General features: G+C 42.9%; 1 protein-coding gene across 3 annotated transcripts in view; it reads left to right on the top strand.

Moving 5' to 3' along the window:
- NME7 (NME/NM23 family member 7) overlaps positions 1-15,777 on the top strand; it is a 162,298-nt gene that overhangs the window by 34,365 nt on the left and 112,156 nt on the right. The window contains exons 1-3 of one of the 3 annotated variants that reach the window (XM_075118677.1): positions 1,598-1,702; positions 3,745-3,852; positions 8,579-8,745. In XM_075118677.1, coding sequence (XP_074974778.1) covers positions 1,631-1,702; positions 3,745-3,852; positions 8,579-8,745 — 347 coding nt within the window. In that variant the 5' untranslated portion in view covers positions 1,598-1,630. Of the gene's footprint in view, positions 1-1,597; positions 1,703-3,744; positions 3,853-8,578; positions 8,746-15,777 lie in introns of those variants that run through there. The other 2 variants (XM_048817418.2, XM_048817436.2) reach the window with 2 other exon arrangements.

The following is a 15,777-nucleotide window of genomic DNA, read 5'->3' as shown; positions in this document are numbered from 1 at the left end:
ATATCACTTTTCACAGCAGATTTACTCAGTCCTGCCAAGCCTGGGGACAAATTTTAAGCCCTGGATGGGGGTAGGGTGACAAGTGGGGGAGGCAGTGCGGGGCTGGAGCCTGAAGCCCTGCAGCTGGAGCCTGGGGCCTGTCACTGTGCAGCTGGAGCCTGGGGATTGAGCCTGAAACCTCTCGGCCAGAGCCTACCACCCCAGGGCTGAAGCCCAAAGTCTGAGCCCCACTGCCCCTGGGAAGGTGGGAACTCACCAGCTGCCTGGTCCTTCCGCATTGTGCCCCAGGTGTCAGCACCAAGGTAGGGCATCCAGGAGCAACAGGGAGTGGGAATGGCTGCTACTTTGCCTCTTCCCCCCCACAATCACAGCCCAGGAGGCTGTGGCCACAAGAAAAGCCCCTGGTGGCACTCATGTGGCCATGGTGGCCGCATTTGAGAGACGCTGCCTTAGATCCTAGTAATGTTTTTTGTGTCTAGCTGTACATATGCTGCCACTGGCCAGCTTCTAAAGTGCTAGCTTTGTTGTCTGGATTGTATTTTCAGTATCTAACACTTAGTAGCATTAGCAGTGATGTCCCAATAGGGACATCACATCATGCTGTCTGGGAGCAGGAGGGGAAAAAAATATAAATGCAGCAAATTGCCTACCAGTGATCATTTTCTTTAATGCTGATAGTTTCTGGCCCACATGCAGCAGTCTAATGACCTTCCTCTTGGGACAATTTATCCTTGACTTAAGTAGAAGTAGGAGCAGGAGCAGGACCAGACCCTTCACGCTTCTGCACTGCTCTAGAAGCTGATATGCATTTATTCTGTTCCACTGCTTAGCGGGCAGTGTTTGACACAACTGAAATGCCACTGTTTTCCAAAATTTGAAAGTTAAGTCCTACTTAGTGCCAACTTGAAAATCTTAATCTTTTATATGATATATATGTGTTAGACTTCAAAAAAAGTGTATAAAAGTGAAAGGGGATGGCCTGTTTGAGCTTTCTAGAGGGGTGGGATCCTTGAAACATGCTCCCTCTTCTCCCAGAAGTAGAGGCCGAAAAGGAATAGTGATGAACTAAATGAGAGACATTAAAAACAAAGGCGTAGGGCTGTCAAAAGGAAAACACAAATGTGCATGTGGGGGGAGTGAGAAGTGCAGGCTCGACAGCCTTGGAGTTGGAAGATCTCTGTTCCATGGAGCGAGAATCACACAAGCAGTGGCAGTGTGTGCAAGCTTTCCTCTAACATGTCTCAACCTTAAAGTAGAGGGACTACTCTAATGGTGAGAGGGGAGTGCAGTTCATGTCTTTTCTACTGAGAATGCAAATGAGGGAGACAGTTAGTGGACATCTGTCCACTTGGAACCGGAATAAAACTGACAACTTATTTCACAGGGAATACTGACACACATCAGATGGTAATGACATTCAGTTACCCATCCTCTTATATTGGCAATTTAGAAGCACTTATTTTTTGTTTAAACCAGTTGACTAGGAAGAGCTTTCCTCTGAAGGCTGGATGTAATATGAGACACAATGACGCAATACATAACACATTTTGCAGCAGTGGGAAATGACTTGCACTAGGCTACTTTGTTTGAATACCATCAGCTGTTTCAGTGTGCTGACTATTTAAAGGACATGTTCTTTTACCAGTATCAACTGAGCAACAGTAGAACTGTTGCTTCTTATCGATGTAGAAAGCTCAAAAAGGTTGGAATGGGGCTCAGGGGCGGGGTAGGGGAGAGGGGCAGGGATGGGGGTGAGTACTTGGGGGGGGGGAATCAGTTTATTGTAGTTCTGAATTTCTCTTTATTGTAAATATTTGCATTGTTCAGAGATTGGACTGAGTTGCAATGTTCTTATCCAATTATGCACAGAGTTTGGAAGCATTTATGTTAGAGAGCAATGGTTGAGCCCCAGAATCTAGACCTGAATTTCCCCAAAGATCAGGGATGTATAGCTCTCGGGTTTTAATTCAGGTCTGTCTCTAGCAGTGTTGAATTGAAACTGTATAACTAATCAAACAGCATCCAACACCCCCTGCAATTCCAAATGTTTGTTAAAAATACTTTATTTATGAAGTAAAAATAAAATAATCATTTGAAGAAGCATATGAAATGCCTGCAGGTTTCTCTTTGTTTCCCCCCCGGTAGTAGCAAACTGATCATCTTATTACCATTGTTGGACTACAGAACTGGTAAACAGTTGTTACGAAGTGTTACCACTTACCATAGGGTGGCCTCTGTATATTTCCACTTGTAGCATGTGTCCACCAGCACGAGAACTCTGAAACTTTTAGAAAGCAGCACCCTTTGGTATTGCCCTTTCACAGTACTAAACATTCAGAGCTGAAGTTATAAAATATCCGTGCAATCCAAAGCACCTCAGTTTCTTCCTTTTGGCAACCAGCTATGGACATAGGAACCTCTCTGTCTCTGGAGTTAGGTTTTAAACCAGACTTCTTGCCAATTTTTTATCTGTAAATAGTTCTTGGTAGTTAGGTTTTTAGGTAGTTTAGGTTCGTTTGAGACTCTTCCCACATCATTGTGCAGTTTGAATCCCAAACTGGCGTTGTCTTTGTTCTGGGCTTTACAGCAAACCCACAGGCCAAGGTTTGAGGTGTGCATTTTGTCTTTCCTTTTTACTGGAGTCTGTGCACAGCTAGTGCCTCATGTGCCTGGCAATGCCATTCTTCTTGCTCATTCTCCTGATTTGCGGTCAGATTTTCACACCCTGAGTCAGTATAGAAATACAAACTTGGCTCCAAGCCTTCTTAATGAAGGAGGGTCTTTCACTTCTAAACCTCCTCAGTGAGCAAATCAAACCTTCAATGCCAGATTCAACCTAAGGCATCCTTCTGGACCCACTTTTGGTGAGGCTGCCACATTGAGCCAGTCAGGTGCTAGAGGGACAGTCATTGCCACCTCTGAAAATCATCTAGTGCCAACATCTCAAAATTGAGGTCTACCTATGTTCTGGAAAACGTTCAAGACTCTTTTCCTTTCTCCAGTGCCTTGGATCCAAGGGCTTAAATGGGTAAGATTGTGAGCAGTGATGAAGTCCTGCACATCCAGCTAAATTTGGTTAATTTCAGAAATGTTGTAACCCGGCTATCCCTACCCACTCATAGGAAATTAGTTATAGATGGGGCTGAGGTGCACAGGCCTCTTACAGATAGTAAGAGATTAAGTTATAGATTACGCTAATATTTCCCTAGCCTGAGTGAATTTATCTTTGTATTATAAGGTGTCGTTCATTGTCACCACCACCAAGAGAAGGATATGTTTTCCTCTGGGCTATGTTGTGAAATTTGGAAAGGTTCTGTGGTTAGCTATCAGCAGATAAACGTTTTATAGCAATTGAAAGTGGGTAAGGTAGCAGGCCCAGATGAGTTTGACCTCAGAAAATTGAGAGGGTGAAATTGCCTCCCTAACGGTTCCATCATGCATTGTAGGTGGGACTGAACTCGAATTTGACGGTAGCTGTGTTGTAACTGGACCTCTCAACATGATTGATTTTTTTGTAGTGTAGGTAAGACTAGAACAATATATACTTATTTAGAAGGCCAACTCCACGTTTCTAAGAGGCTTCCTTTGAGATCAAAGTCGATTCAGAAGTTAAATGATGCTGTCACCCTTGGTGAGCAGATAGTAGTGCTCTTACTCACAATGCTGAAGCATGTTCACTAGTGTGTTTCCCTTTGGGACATAAATTTAATGCAATGATTCTGTGTATGACTGCTTCTTTTCCAGAGTCAAGACGACAGATTTGCTTTCATTGCAGAATGGTATGACCCAAACGCTTCACTCTTTCGACGTTACGAACTGTTGTATTATCCGAAAGATGGGTCAGTTGAAATGGTAAAAACTTTTTATATTCTCATAAGCATACTTTTCAGCTACGCAGTTTGGAAGTTGGCAAGCTGCAGCCCATAGTATGGTTTTAATTTGGAAATGGAAAATGTAGAGATTTTTTAATTTGTTTGCTCTGTTTCTAAAATTAAACAAACTCAGGGGAACCTAGGGAGTAACCTCCTTATTTATTGATTTATTTTGTGAAGCTTGCATAATTGCCAGCATTTGAAAATGTATCCAGAGAGAATTGTCCTAATAGGCCTGGGGTGACAATAACCTTTCCTGTGGATGCTGGTGAAATTAGGTTAACTGTATAGAAATATTTGGTCTCTAAACTGAAAATTTCCAAAATGTTTTAAATCATCTTAGCTCTTAGTACACCCAACAGCCACACAGTTCTGCATTTTGACACTTGTCAGTACTTGATGATAACTTGACACAGACATGCATGTCAGAGTGGGTGCTCAACTGGCCATCTGTATTGGAACTGGGGAAGCAAAAATGCCCATATATAACCTATGGTGGGAGAAGTTGTGTGTGACCTGGGATCCCAGTGGGGGCCAGCTGAGGTCACTCAGGGTGAACTACAAGGAATGGGGCAGTCAATCCTCAAGGCTGGTGGATATTTCAATACTTAAATTTACCAAGCCAGCAGAATACAGCTTCTTTATTACCTCACCGGTTGCCCAGAAACCAACAACACAGTTCCCTTAAAGTAACCCAGCCTCAGGCCTTCATCCAGGTACCCAAGTCAAATATGATGAAGATTTCTGAAAATCTTATTTCATCATATAAAAGAAAAGGTTCTACCAATCCCAAAGGATCGGACACATTACCTCTCAGGTTAATGAATATTCCAGATTTTACCCAAAATCACGCTACAGCCAATTCTTATTAACTAAATTAAAATTTATTAAAAAAGAAAAGGGAGAGAGTATGGTTAAAAGATCAATATATATACAGACATGAGTTCAATTCTTGAGGTTGAGATTCATAGCAGAGATTCTTTGTAGTTGCAAAGAGTTCTTTTAGAATTTAGTCCATAGGTTATAGTCCAATGTCCAGTATCATATCCAGGGTGTACCAACTTAACTGGGATTTCATCTTGCTACTCAAACTTCCCCTGATGAAGCTTAAGCAGATTTGAGATAAACAGGATCAGGACCCAGGGATCTTTTATACAGTTTCAAGCCGCCTTTGACAAATCGCAGTACCTTGGGGAACAATAGGTAATTAGGACAACTTTGAAGCGGTTCCATCACCAGTACTTAGCTATACCAATTAACATAAGGCAACTGCCTGTTTTTCCACCATTCACAGATAATTTGCTATACATTTCAAAGAGAGATGAATACAGTGATATCCTGCGTTTACAATTCATTTAAATGCTAGGATGTTCTTTTGATCTCTGAATTATCAGAATACAGCATAGACAGGGACTGTTGATTACATTGTTGACCACTACCCATATATATGTAAAAACACAAACATTCTCTCCCCACACATCTTTAACGGTTGAATTTGAGTCATTTTGTTTTACGGGATGTTTAACGCTTTCTGGCCATGTGTCACACTCTGCTGTTCAGATTTTGGGATCAATTTGGACAGGTGTTGTGATGGGGTGTATGGACCTCTTGCTGATGAGAAAGGTGCCAGAGAGGCCCTGGGGGCAGGGCTTTCCCCACCCCTCCGGCTTTGTCAATTACTCATGATAAGCAGGAGGCCTGTAAAAGGGAGGAAACAGCAGTCAGGTGAGGGGAAGGAGCGTATTTGCAAAGCAGTAGACTGCTGGCCTGACTCCTGGAGCCACAGGGGGAACTCTCATCCAGGAGATCTTCACCCCAACCCTACAGGAAGAACCGCAAACTGCCAGAGAGAGACTTAAGAAGGCCGCAAGGGATAGAGGTCCCTTGTAAGAAGCAAGGAACTAGGATCTGTGCCGGAGGCACACAATGCAAGTAACTGGGTGTGGACATGTTCTCCAGTCATTGAAGAGACAAACCGTAAGGGACTCCTTTACAACTGTCTTAAAATTTGGATGCTCTTCTGAATTTATATAAATCCCAACTATGTCCAGTACCAATCCCCACTGAATCACCTCTTCTGTCAATGGTCTCTGCCTCATCTCTACCTATTGTTGTCTTTCTGAGGAAGTGGATGGTTTCTTGTTATTCCCTTGGACATATCTGGAGAGAGGATAGGTGGCAACTAGTAAGCAAATTTCCTTTTGGAGGTGATGAATGATTTGACCTTTTCATCCCTCCCTGTAAGGATTCCGCCCACCAACCTCTCCTTAACCACCCCTATGCCATGTGTGGGGCTGAAGCTGCTGAGGGCTTATTGTGGGTAAATGAGGCCTTCTAGTTCTCAGCTTTCCTTCCCTCCATTTCCTTACTATGCTATGCTTCTTGGCTGTTCCTGAGGAAAAGGGGGAAACTGGTAGAGGAAGCAGTGAAAATATTGGAGACGCAGCTACATAGCAGGAGGAGTGGCCTCTATTGTCTGTGGGAGAGTTTGGCAGGATTTTTTTGTTTCTTCTCCCAGTAGCCCACAACAGAAAAGGGTATCAGGGAGTGCTGTGAGCAAATTGGATCTGTTGGCAAATATTCATGCTTGGTTCTCAGAATTTGACATCATTTGAAACCTTGCAGGTTAATCCTTAACAATTTATTGCTTGGAATAGTAGTTATGTAGATGACTGCCTTAATAAGAGAAGGCTTATAACTTTTTTTTTTTTTTTTTAAAAAAAACACAAGAAAACATAGATTGTTAGCAGACATTATTTCATTTCCGCTAAACTTGCTTCTTCAGGCAAAGTATGCGTGTGGAGAGAGAGAGATAAAACTGCAAGCTGTATTTACCAAATCTAAGTAATGTTGATCTATTGTTTACCAACTTTGTGGCTCGTCATTTTTTTAAAAATAGGGTTTATAAATATATCCAGGCATCCATGCCAAAAAATAAACCACAAACAGGTAGATGAGGAAATGCCATCTTCAGGCTTTTTTCATCCGTGTTACGTCGACGACTTGGAAAGGAGTGCAAAATAACTGGAACACATTTTTTCCTCTGCTAGGGTTGAACTGGGCTAGGAAATATGCAAGTGTCAGGGTTTTGAAGATTATTGATTTACTTACATCTGAAAATACAACTCTTGAACAAGTCAGGCAATACTATACAGCAGAATTCAAGGGACTGTTTTATTATTTTACCATCTCATCAACTATTAGAATATAGGATGTCAACTAATGCAAAGAACTAAGAAGAGTTTCATTCTGAATAGTGATGAGGAACCTCAAAAAGTTCAGAGTGAGGTAGCCCACCCAATCCTTACCAAAATGAGTGCTTCTCAGAACTATTTTGACCTTTTAAGTATGCAGAATTGGGCTGTGAATTTCACAAGAGCAGGCTGTCCTGTGAGACTTCTATTGATTCCAGTCAGAATTTGGAAATGGGAGAGAGATGCATAGATACTAAGGTCAGAAGGGACCATGATGATCATCTAGTCTGACCTCCTGCACAACGCAGGCCACAGAATCTCACCCACCCACTCCTGCGAAAAACCTCTCACCTATGTCTGAGCTATTGAAGTCCTCAAATCGTGGTTTAAAGACTTCAAGGAGCAGAGAATCCTCCAGCAAGTGACCCGTGCCCCATGCCACAGAGGAAGGCAAAAAATCTCCAGGGCCTCTTCCAATCTGCCCTGGAGGAAAATTCCTTCCCAACCCCAAATATGGTGATCAGCTAAACCCTGAGTGTATGGGCAAGATTCACCAGTCAGATACTACAGAAAATTCTTTCCTGGGTAACTCAGATCCCACCCCATCTAACATCCCATCACAGGCCATTAGGCCTATTTACCATGAATACTTAAAGATCAATTAATTACTAAAATCATGTTATCCCATCATACCATCTCCTCCATAAATGTATCGAGTTTAATCTTAAAGCCAGATAGATCTTTTGCCCCCACTGCTTCCTTTGGAAGGCTATTCCAAAAGTTCACTCCTCTGACGGTTAGAATCCTTTGTCTAATTTCAAGTCTAAACTTCCCAAACACTTCAGATTATCAAAAAGATTCAGTTTGGTTCTAAAAATGGGCAAAAGTTTCACAAAATCTGATGGTTGGTATAGCATTGTCGTGGAGAGTGGCACATGGTATATAAGGGTGGGAAGGGGCAGTTTTGGCTGAGAACAGCAGGCCAGACCCCTACAGTTACAGAAGTGCCTTGGGATTTTTAATATCTGCACGCAGCTGAAAGGAAACTGTTGCTTTTAAGATCTCCTCTGATGCTTTGACAGCTCACCCAGTAAACTTCGTGGAACTTACTGCATTTTCCTCAGAAAGATTAAGTACTGAGTTGACATTACTAGGATTTTGTACATGGTACCTTACATGACACTTTGACACCAGTATGTTGGGGGCAATGAGCATGTCAGGCCAGATGTGAATTACAGTATGTTATGCCCCCCGCCAGCTGGTATTGAGGGGACTCCCAGTGTCACCGGCTGACAGTTAAAATGGAACAAATGTATAACAGTTGGCTTCATCTCATGACCTTCTCTATTGTACGTGCAAACTCAAAGGGTTAGAAATTCAGTGAATCTAGCAACCTCACTGGATCCCATAATACTTTTGAGGCTGTTCTAAAATTGAATAGAATTTATTTTTAATTTGCTCATTGTTTAACCACTCTTTTTAACTGCTTGGTGATCTTTCTTCTCTTTGCAGTATGATGTGAAGAACCGTCGCACCTTTCTGAAACGCACAAAATATGATGACTTACACCTAGAAGATTTGTTTATAGGCAACAAAGTTACTGTCTTTTCACGTCACCTTTCCCTAGTAGACTATGGGGATCAATACACAGCCCGCAAGTTGGGTAGCCGCAAAGAAAGGTAAGAGGATGTGGTCTCTGAAGTTCCTTTGGTATTTGCTATCCACAAAACTGTTTATGCAAGTGAGTTTATCAAACTAGTTGTCTTTCTCAGGAGGGATCAGAGAGGATTTCTACAGCTGATGGGGTGGGATGATGGGAGGGTATATCTGTTGGTTTGCATCTTGGGAAAGGAGATTTGGCAAGAGACAGCAATCCATCCGCCTGTCATCAAACCTATGATTTTTCCTGTTTGTTGTTACACCCTCCAGATCACACCTTCCCATATATGTAAACTGCTCCCCACTCCAATTCTGGAGCACAGTTCAGCTTTTGTTACAGCTGTGTAACCCCACCGATGTGCACTAATGTTGATTTCAGTGAGTAGCTTGGGGAATAATTTCAACCTTGGTATGTGCTGGGCTTATAGGGAATGAACTTTGCAAAAGTCATTGACTGTGTCTTGCAGGGACAAAGCACAGGCCTTGTGATCCAACAGAAACTCGTTACCAAGTGATGAGTTTTATGTATCGGCTTTTAGTAGCTTTTTATTGTTTTTAATCCATCCTCCACTGCTTTTCGTGCAGTAAAGGAGAAGCTGGAACATTTCAAAGAAAAATTCCAAACCTGGGTGGTGGTGGGGGCAAGAAAACTTATAGGGCTGGATCCTCAGCTGGTGAAAATTGGAGCTGTGCTAATTTACACCATCTGAGGATCAGGCTCATAAGCTCCTTTCAGTTGAGGCTGCATGACGGGAGAGGTTTGCTTTGGAGAACAAATCTGGAAAAAGTCCCATGGACCAAATTCTGCTCTTAGTTATGCTGCTACATACACAGATTGACTTCTGTGGAGTTACTCTCTGAATGTGCACCAGTATCACTGAGACCAGAGTTTAGCCCAATATCATTAAGAAAAACACTCAGTACCCTTTCTAGATTGCTGTTCTTAACACTGGTAACCCAGCTAGTAACCCAAACTAGCCCTGTTTCTCTGTGTTGTTTTTAAAGAGCTATAGGTGGGATTTTAAAACGTATATTTTAAAACGTATATTTTAATCAAAATAACACTAAAAAGACACTGATAAGGTTGAAAAGTTGAACATTTATCATTCCGTACTCCCTAAAAAATATTGCCATTGAGATGAATACAGTAACAACCTTCCAGAATAAGGTCTCTGGGCATGTTGCCTATCAGTTGGAATTGGAGTAGTGGGAGGGAGGGTATGAAAGAGAGAGATTGTGTTTCAGGACCTTTGGGTTATATTTAGAGCCCTGTGACATTCCTTTTTTGTTTTATTTTTCAGGAATTTCGTGTTGTTTTATTTTATCAATTTTATCCACTCGGGGGGGGGGGGGTTGGATCCTGCCCTGAGGGGGAGGGGTAATCCTCCCATTGGGGCAGGTGGAAGGCTTCGGGAGGAAGTTTACAGAGTGAACTCCCCCAGCCCTCCCGCCCCCCCCACTGCACTCACTCCATAGTGGCAGCTGCTTTGCCGCAGATGTTGTGACCTGGCACATGGGGCACAGCACTGTTCAGGCTTGGCCCAGTTACTTTTCTGTCATCATGACAGAGGGGCAGCTGGGCCAGAGTTGAGTGAGCAGCACTTTATCTAGTTTTTTACATTGTTTTTTTGTTTTTGTGGTGTTTTGCATTTACAAAAAACATGAGGCTCTATTTATGTTCCTGGTTCTATGAATCAACTCTGTGACCTTGGGCAAGTCACTTAGGCCTGGCCTACATACAACTTTTATACCAGTATAAACTTTTTGGTTAGTGGTGTAAATTTTTACTGATGTACGATACCTGAATAAGCCCTAGTGTGGGTGCAATTACAGCAGTATAAAGGTGCCCTATATGGGAATTGTTTATTCCACTTCTCATATAGGAATAGCTACACTGGTATAAAACACCTTTGTACCAATGTGGATGCAGTTTATACTAGGAGGATTGTACTGCTTTATATTCTTACATAATTAAAACATATTTATAGTCTTGCATATTAAAACAGTACAAATTTTGTGCCTTTGTGCCCTTAATCTCTCATTTCCCCATCTGTAAAATGGGGTTAATAATACTTGCCATGCCCATCTTTAGCTGTAGAAGAGACAGTGTTATAATTTATTCAGAATGACCAAATGGCATCCATTGAAATCTACCTAAGGCAATCACCAAAGGGACCAGCAAAATCCAGTTTCCAAGCAGAGGTTGGCTTTCAGTGGTTACACAAGATTATGTTGCACAGGGGCAAGTGGCTGGTTATAGGGAGTTGCCTGTTAGGGATAGTTCTTAGTGCAGGTTTCATGACAGTGACAGAAGGGGAAAAAGAGGAGTTTTGCAAGAGAGGATGAAATGAGCATCACCAAAGATAAAAAACATGCAACTGGACAATTTTGCTGTTGATGCACGAGGCAGAATAGTCTTCACCTTGTTCTGTAATAGTCCTGCATGGCCCATACATCTAGCAGAAGGAAACACTTAGACTCAAGTTCGGAAAACTTGCACATACTTTGGTCACTAGAGAAGCATGTGCAAAACTGAGTACTCCAAGCTAGACTGGCATCTGCACATCAAGCATTTTGCACTTTCTGAAGCTGAAGCCTTTGTTTTTGTCAGTAAAATGAGCCAGTGTGACTCCAGACACATACAGGGAATTAATCTGCTGTGTGGGGAGAAAAAAGGCTGATTTTTGTATAGTCCTTCTGATTTATAGTTGCACGTAAAGTTAAAACTTTCCCATACGGACAGTCAACTTAAGATCTATCCAGTTCCAAAAAGTGACTTGAAAGTATTTTCAGGTTCTCTACTTGCCTCTGAGTCCCCCAGACAATTTATTTATTGGCTTTACAGCCACATTTGTATGTTTAAATGCTTTTTTTCTTTTCCCCCTTTCCACTGTTAACTGAAAGACCCATGCAAACAAGGAAACTGACTAGGGAACTTAGCTAAACACACAGTGCTGTCAAATGCACAAAGTAAATAAAATGGAAAAAATAGAGAATTTTCCCTCCTAATCTTTCACTTGTAGTGATCTTAGATGGTGCTTAACACTAGTTTAGTTAAACGTTTTTCAGACTAATTTATTTACTTATTTTTATTTTATTTTATTTTTAAAGAGGACCGTGTGTCTTTCAATGTTACCATTGAACCATAACTGGTTTAAAAAAATTATTAGAATGCTCATGACAAACCAGAAATACCAGATTATTTTACTGATTTGGTAATTCATTAATGTGCTTCCAGTCAGTCATTTATCATATTGAACATTTCCTCCCCTCCACAGCATTAGATTTTGTACTTGTAATAGTCCTTCTAGTAAAAATAAATACCAGCTTTAGCCACAGCATACATTGTGTTTTATGCACCAGATACCCTTCTTATGATCACTTACTATCTTTCTTTCAATAACCACAAGAGATTCATATTCAGATTTACTGTGTGATACAAAGTAACCGAGTCTAGTTTTTAATTCTTTTCCCTTTGTTCCCAGATGTAATTGCTCCCTAATGCACTTGTGTGAACTCACATGTTGGACCCCTAAAACATAATGCTAATTAAAACTACAACTAGATCACATGGATCCAAAATCCAATCTCAGGAACAGCCCTCAGCATGCTGGATCATCGCACTTTCTATCCTGCACACCTCCATAAAAAACACACTGAAAATACTATTACAACCCACTCCTGACAGATGCTTATTTCAGCTAGTACTGAAGATAATGGGTTCACCATATCCTATTTCACAGCATGTTGCTAGCAATTAAGGATCTCCTATCAAAGTCTGAAATCAGCAAAGTAAACGACAGATTATTCTAGGATTAAACCCCTCCTCTCTGATAGTCTATATAACTACAACACAAACAAAAAACAACCCTAGACAAACATTCTGAAGGGAAATACTAGCTTCAAACTGAATTGAAATTCCTGGTTAAACAACTTGATCCTTTCTAGCATCTTAACCAATCAGTCTTGTCTGCACCATCGCACTGTTTCCAGTAGACATGCACCTTAATCAGATCCACAGATCTGAGCATCCTGATCTTTGGGGAAGTTCACATTTGACTGTGAATTTTGCAGCTTAGGTCTATCCCTTCCTCTGCCCCACCAGGAGTGTGAGATTAATTTCCACCTCTCTTCTAAATTTCCTGTGTCCATTCTCTGTAAAAGCCTAGTGTGTTATGTTTTCCCCCACAACATCTGCAACTTTGATATCTTTTAGTGATCAGAGCAAATGGAATGGCACTTTGTCAATTTCCCCTAATTTCAGCATGTTATTTCCAGTTAGAACAAATTGTAGCAAACACAGAAGCTGTCTTCTCCAGTATGCTGTGAAATAAAACGAGCAAACTGGCAGCATCTGTCTTCTCTATATAGATGCACTGCTATAAAGGAAACATTCAGTCTTGAATATCTTCTATTGCTGGAGATGGTGTAAGAGACAGAAGAGCCCCACTGGATTTTCAGATTCCAGGCAGTTTCTGGTACAGTCGGTAAAATAAATCATCTGTTGATTTGTAAGCTTGAGCACAGTTGATGCTGACTCACTGTGAGACTAAATAATGGAAGCACACAGTGTCATTTTACAGAGTTCCTGTTATGCTGCTTATTATTTATGATTAATAATGAATTTGGTACTGACAGTGCACTTGGTGCTGTACAAAAGAGAATGATAAAAAGAATCCTGGCTCCCAAGTGCTTAGAGTCTAAAAGATAATTGCAGAGAAGACAGGATGAACTGGACAGCTTAGAGGTTTTTGTTTTGATTTCTCTCATAATATAGTTCTTATCCATAAAATAGAGATAATGCTTCCTTTATCCTGCCTTTTTAGATTATTCGCTCTTTGGAAGAGAGCCCCTGTGTCTGTACAGTACCTAGCATGATGGGACCTCTAGGTATTACTATAATACAAATAATAAATAAGGATCTCACTTTTTTTTTTTTACAAGCTCTGTGCGAGAAGCACAATTTTTATGGAAGGATTTGAATAGGAAGAGCGTAGCTGCTTGTTGATCAGGGGAGGTCACTCTATGCATAAAGAGCAGTGTGAATAAACAGGCAGAAATGGAAGAGGGAAAAGGGAACAAATGGGATGTTAAAACTTGCTTTGTTGGAGTGTGATGGGGGTGGGAGGACATGATGGAAAAATATCTCAACCTCCAGCATGAAATAGTTTCACTTTATAAATCAAATAAATATATTATTTGCACTTCTATAGCCCCTTCTATCTAAGGATCTCAATGTGCTGTGCATTCACCAGAAAATTAGGCTTTCACATTCTCAGCAGTAACCACATTCAGGACAGCCTCCCAAAGGTACATGGACTTTTGGTTATAAAGGATTGCCCTATTGTGAGACTTAGCATAGCTTTATGCTACCATATCTGAAGTTGGACATTTTTGATGACACAGAGATCCCATATGTACGGCTGACCATGCCACAGGCAAATATTCTTCTTCTTCGAGTGCTTGCTCATGTAGATTCCATTCTAGGCGTGTGCGTGCCCATGTGCACAGTTGTCAGAGATTTTTGCCATAGCAGTACCCATAGGGTCGACTGTAGCGCCCTCTTGAGTGGTGTGCTCATGTGTTGGTATATTAGGCACTGCTGACTCTACGCCCCGTCCGTTCCTTCTTACTGCCTGTGATGGTTGGTTGGTCGCAAGAGCATTAGCAGTTCTTACAGTCTATTGTGTTAGTTGTTAGGTACATAGATCTTTAAGTTGTGTGTTAGGGTAGTTGTTTAGGCGTTGAGAGTCTTGGCTGGGACTTTGCGTCAAAGCGGGACATGCCTCGTTCCCCAGGCTTTAAGCCATGCTCAGTGTGCAGATGGCCGATGCCCACTAGCGACCCCCACGAGAGCTATTTAAAGTGTTTGGGGCAGTCCCACAGAAAGGACAAATGCAGGATCTGCAAAAATTTCGCCCTCGAACTCAAAGGGAGCAGGGTATCCACTTGAGGGTTCTCCTCATGAAGGCTGCGCTTTGTCCTACCTTGGAGCCGTCCCAATCGGACTCCATGCCCGGCACCTTGGCGTCGGCACGCAGTGTACCACTGCCACCCTCCCAACACTGTTCCCCCTCCCTGGTACCTAAGAAGTAGTTGAAGTCAGTGAGCCCACCAGCACCACAGAAAAAGGGGGCTTCGGGCAAAGGACCTATGTCAGGCCACGTACCTGCACCGGAGCTGCTCAGGGGTACTGCTGCGGTCAGACCTCCCAGTCCAGCCAGGGACCCACGTCTGACTCCTGGGAGCGGCATGGGGTCCCATCCCCTAGTAGGGTCATCTGTGCCTGGAGTGGGCCCGGTGGCCAAAGAGGATGTAGGCCAGCCACCATCACAGACACCAAGCCATGCGATGGAACCAACCAAAGCCCCAGCATCTATGGGCAAGCCAGTTATGGGACTGCCCCCTAAAGCAGCAGCGCATCCCTGGTCCATAGACGTTGATCCCCATCACCATGGCCTGGGTCCCCAGTTAGAAGACACAGGTCCCTGCTGCCAAGGTCTCTGCCTGCAAGGCATGGAACACCTGAGTCACAACGCCGATCCCCGTACCCATCGTACCGTCTGGCTTCCAGCCAGAGTTCACCATGGTGCAGATCTATATCACTTAGGCGGTCTCCCAGGTGTCAATCCCCCCGGTGCGGGATTGTTCCCGGTTGCGGCACCCGTCTCCAGCTCCCCGGTACCACTCTTTGGGCAGGCACCAGTCCTCGCCCTCTCCTTGCCAGTTGCAGATGAGGGTCCGTCGGCAGATGCAGGCATCTATGGCTCTGCCCTGGTCACCGAACAGGCAATGGTCTGAGTCTGAAGGGGAGTTCAGACCGTCAACTATAAAAGGCGAGACCAGCGCGGTTCCTGCGGTGGTGGCGTGGAGGCAGGGGAAATGGCCCATTCAGAGGCAGCACTGGAGCCCGTGGGGTGTACCTGTTAGGCCAGTCCCATACTCCCACTGTTCCTCCCAGGCCGCATTGGACAAGCCGCCTCCAGCACCTGAGTCAGAGCACAGTGCCGAATCAGATGTGGGTGCGACACAGTGGGCCCGACACCCCAGGA

This window comes from Caretta caretta, chromosome 1, assembly GCF_965140235.1.
Source record: "Caretta caretta isolate rCarCar2 chromosome 1, rCarCar1.hap1, whole genome shotgun sequence".
Taxonomy (NCBI): domain Eukaryota; kingdom Metazoa; phylum Chordata; order Testudines; family Cheloniidae; genus Caretta; species Caretta caretta.
This window is presented reverse-complemented; position numbering and strand designations above follow the sequence as displayed.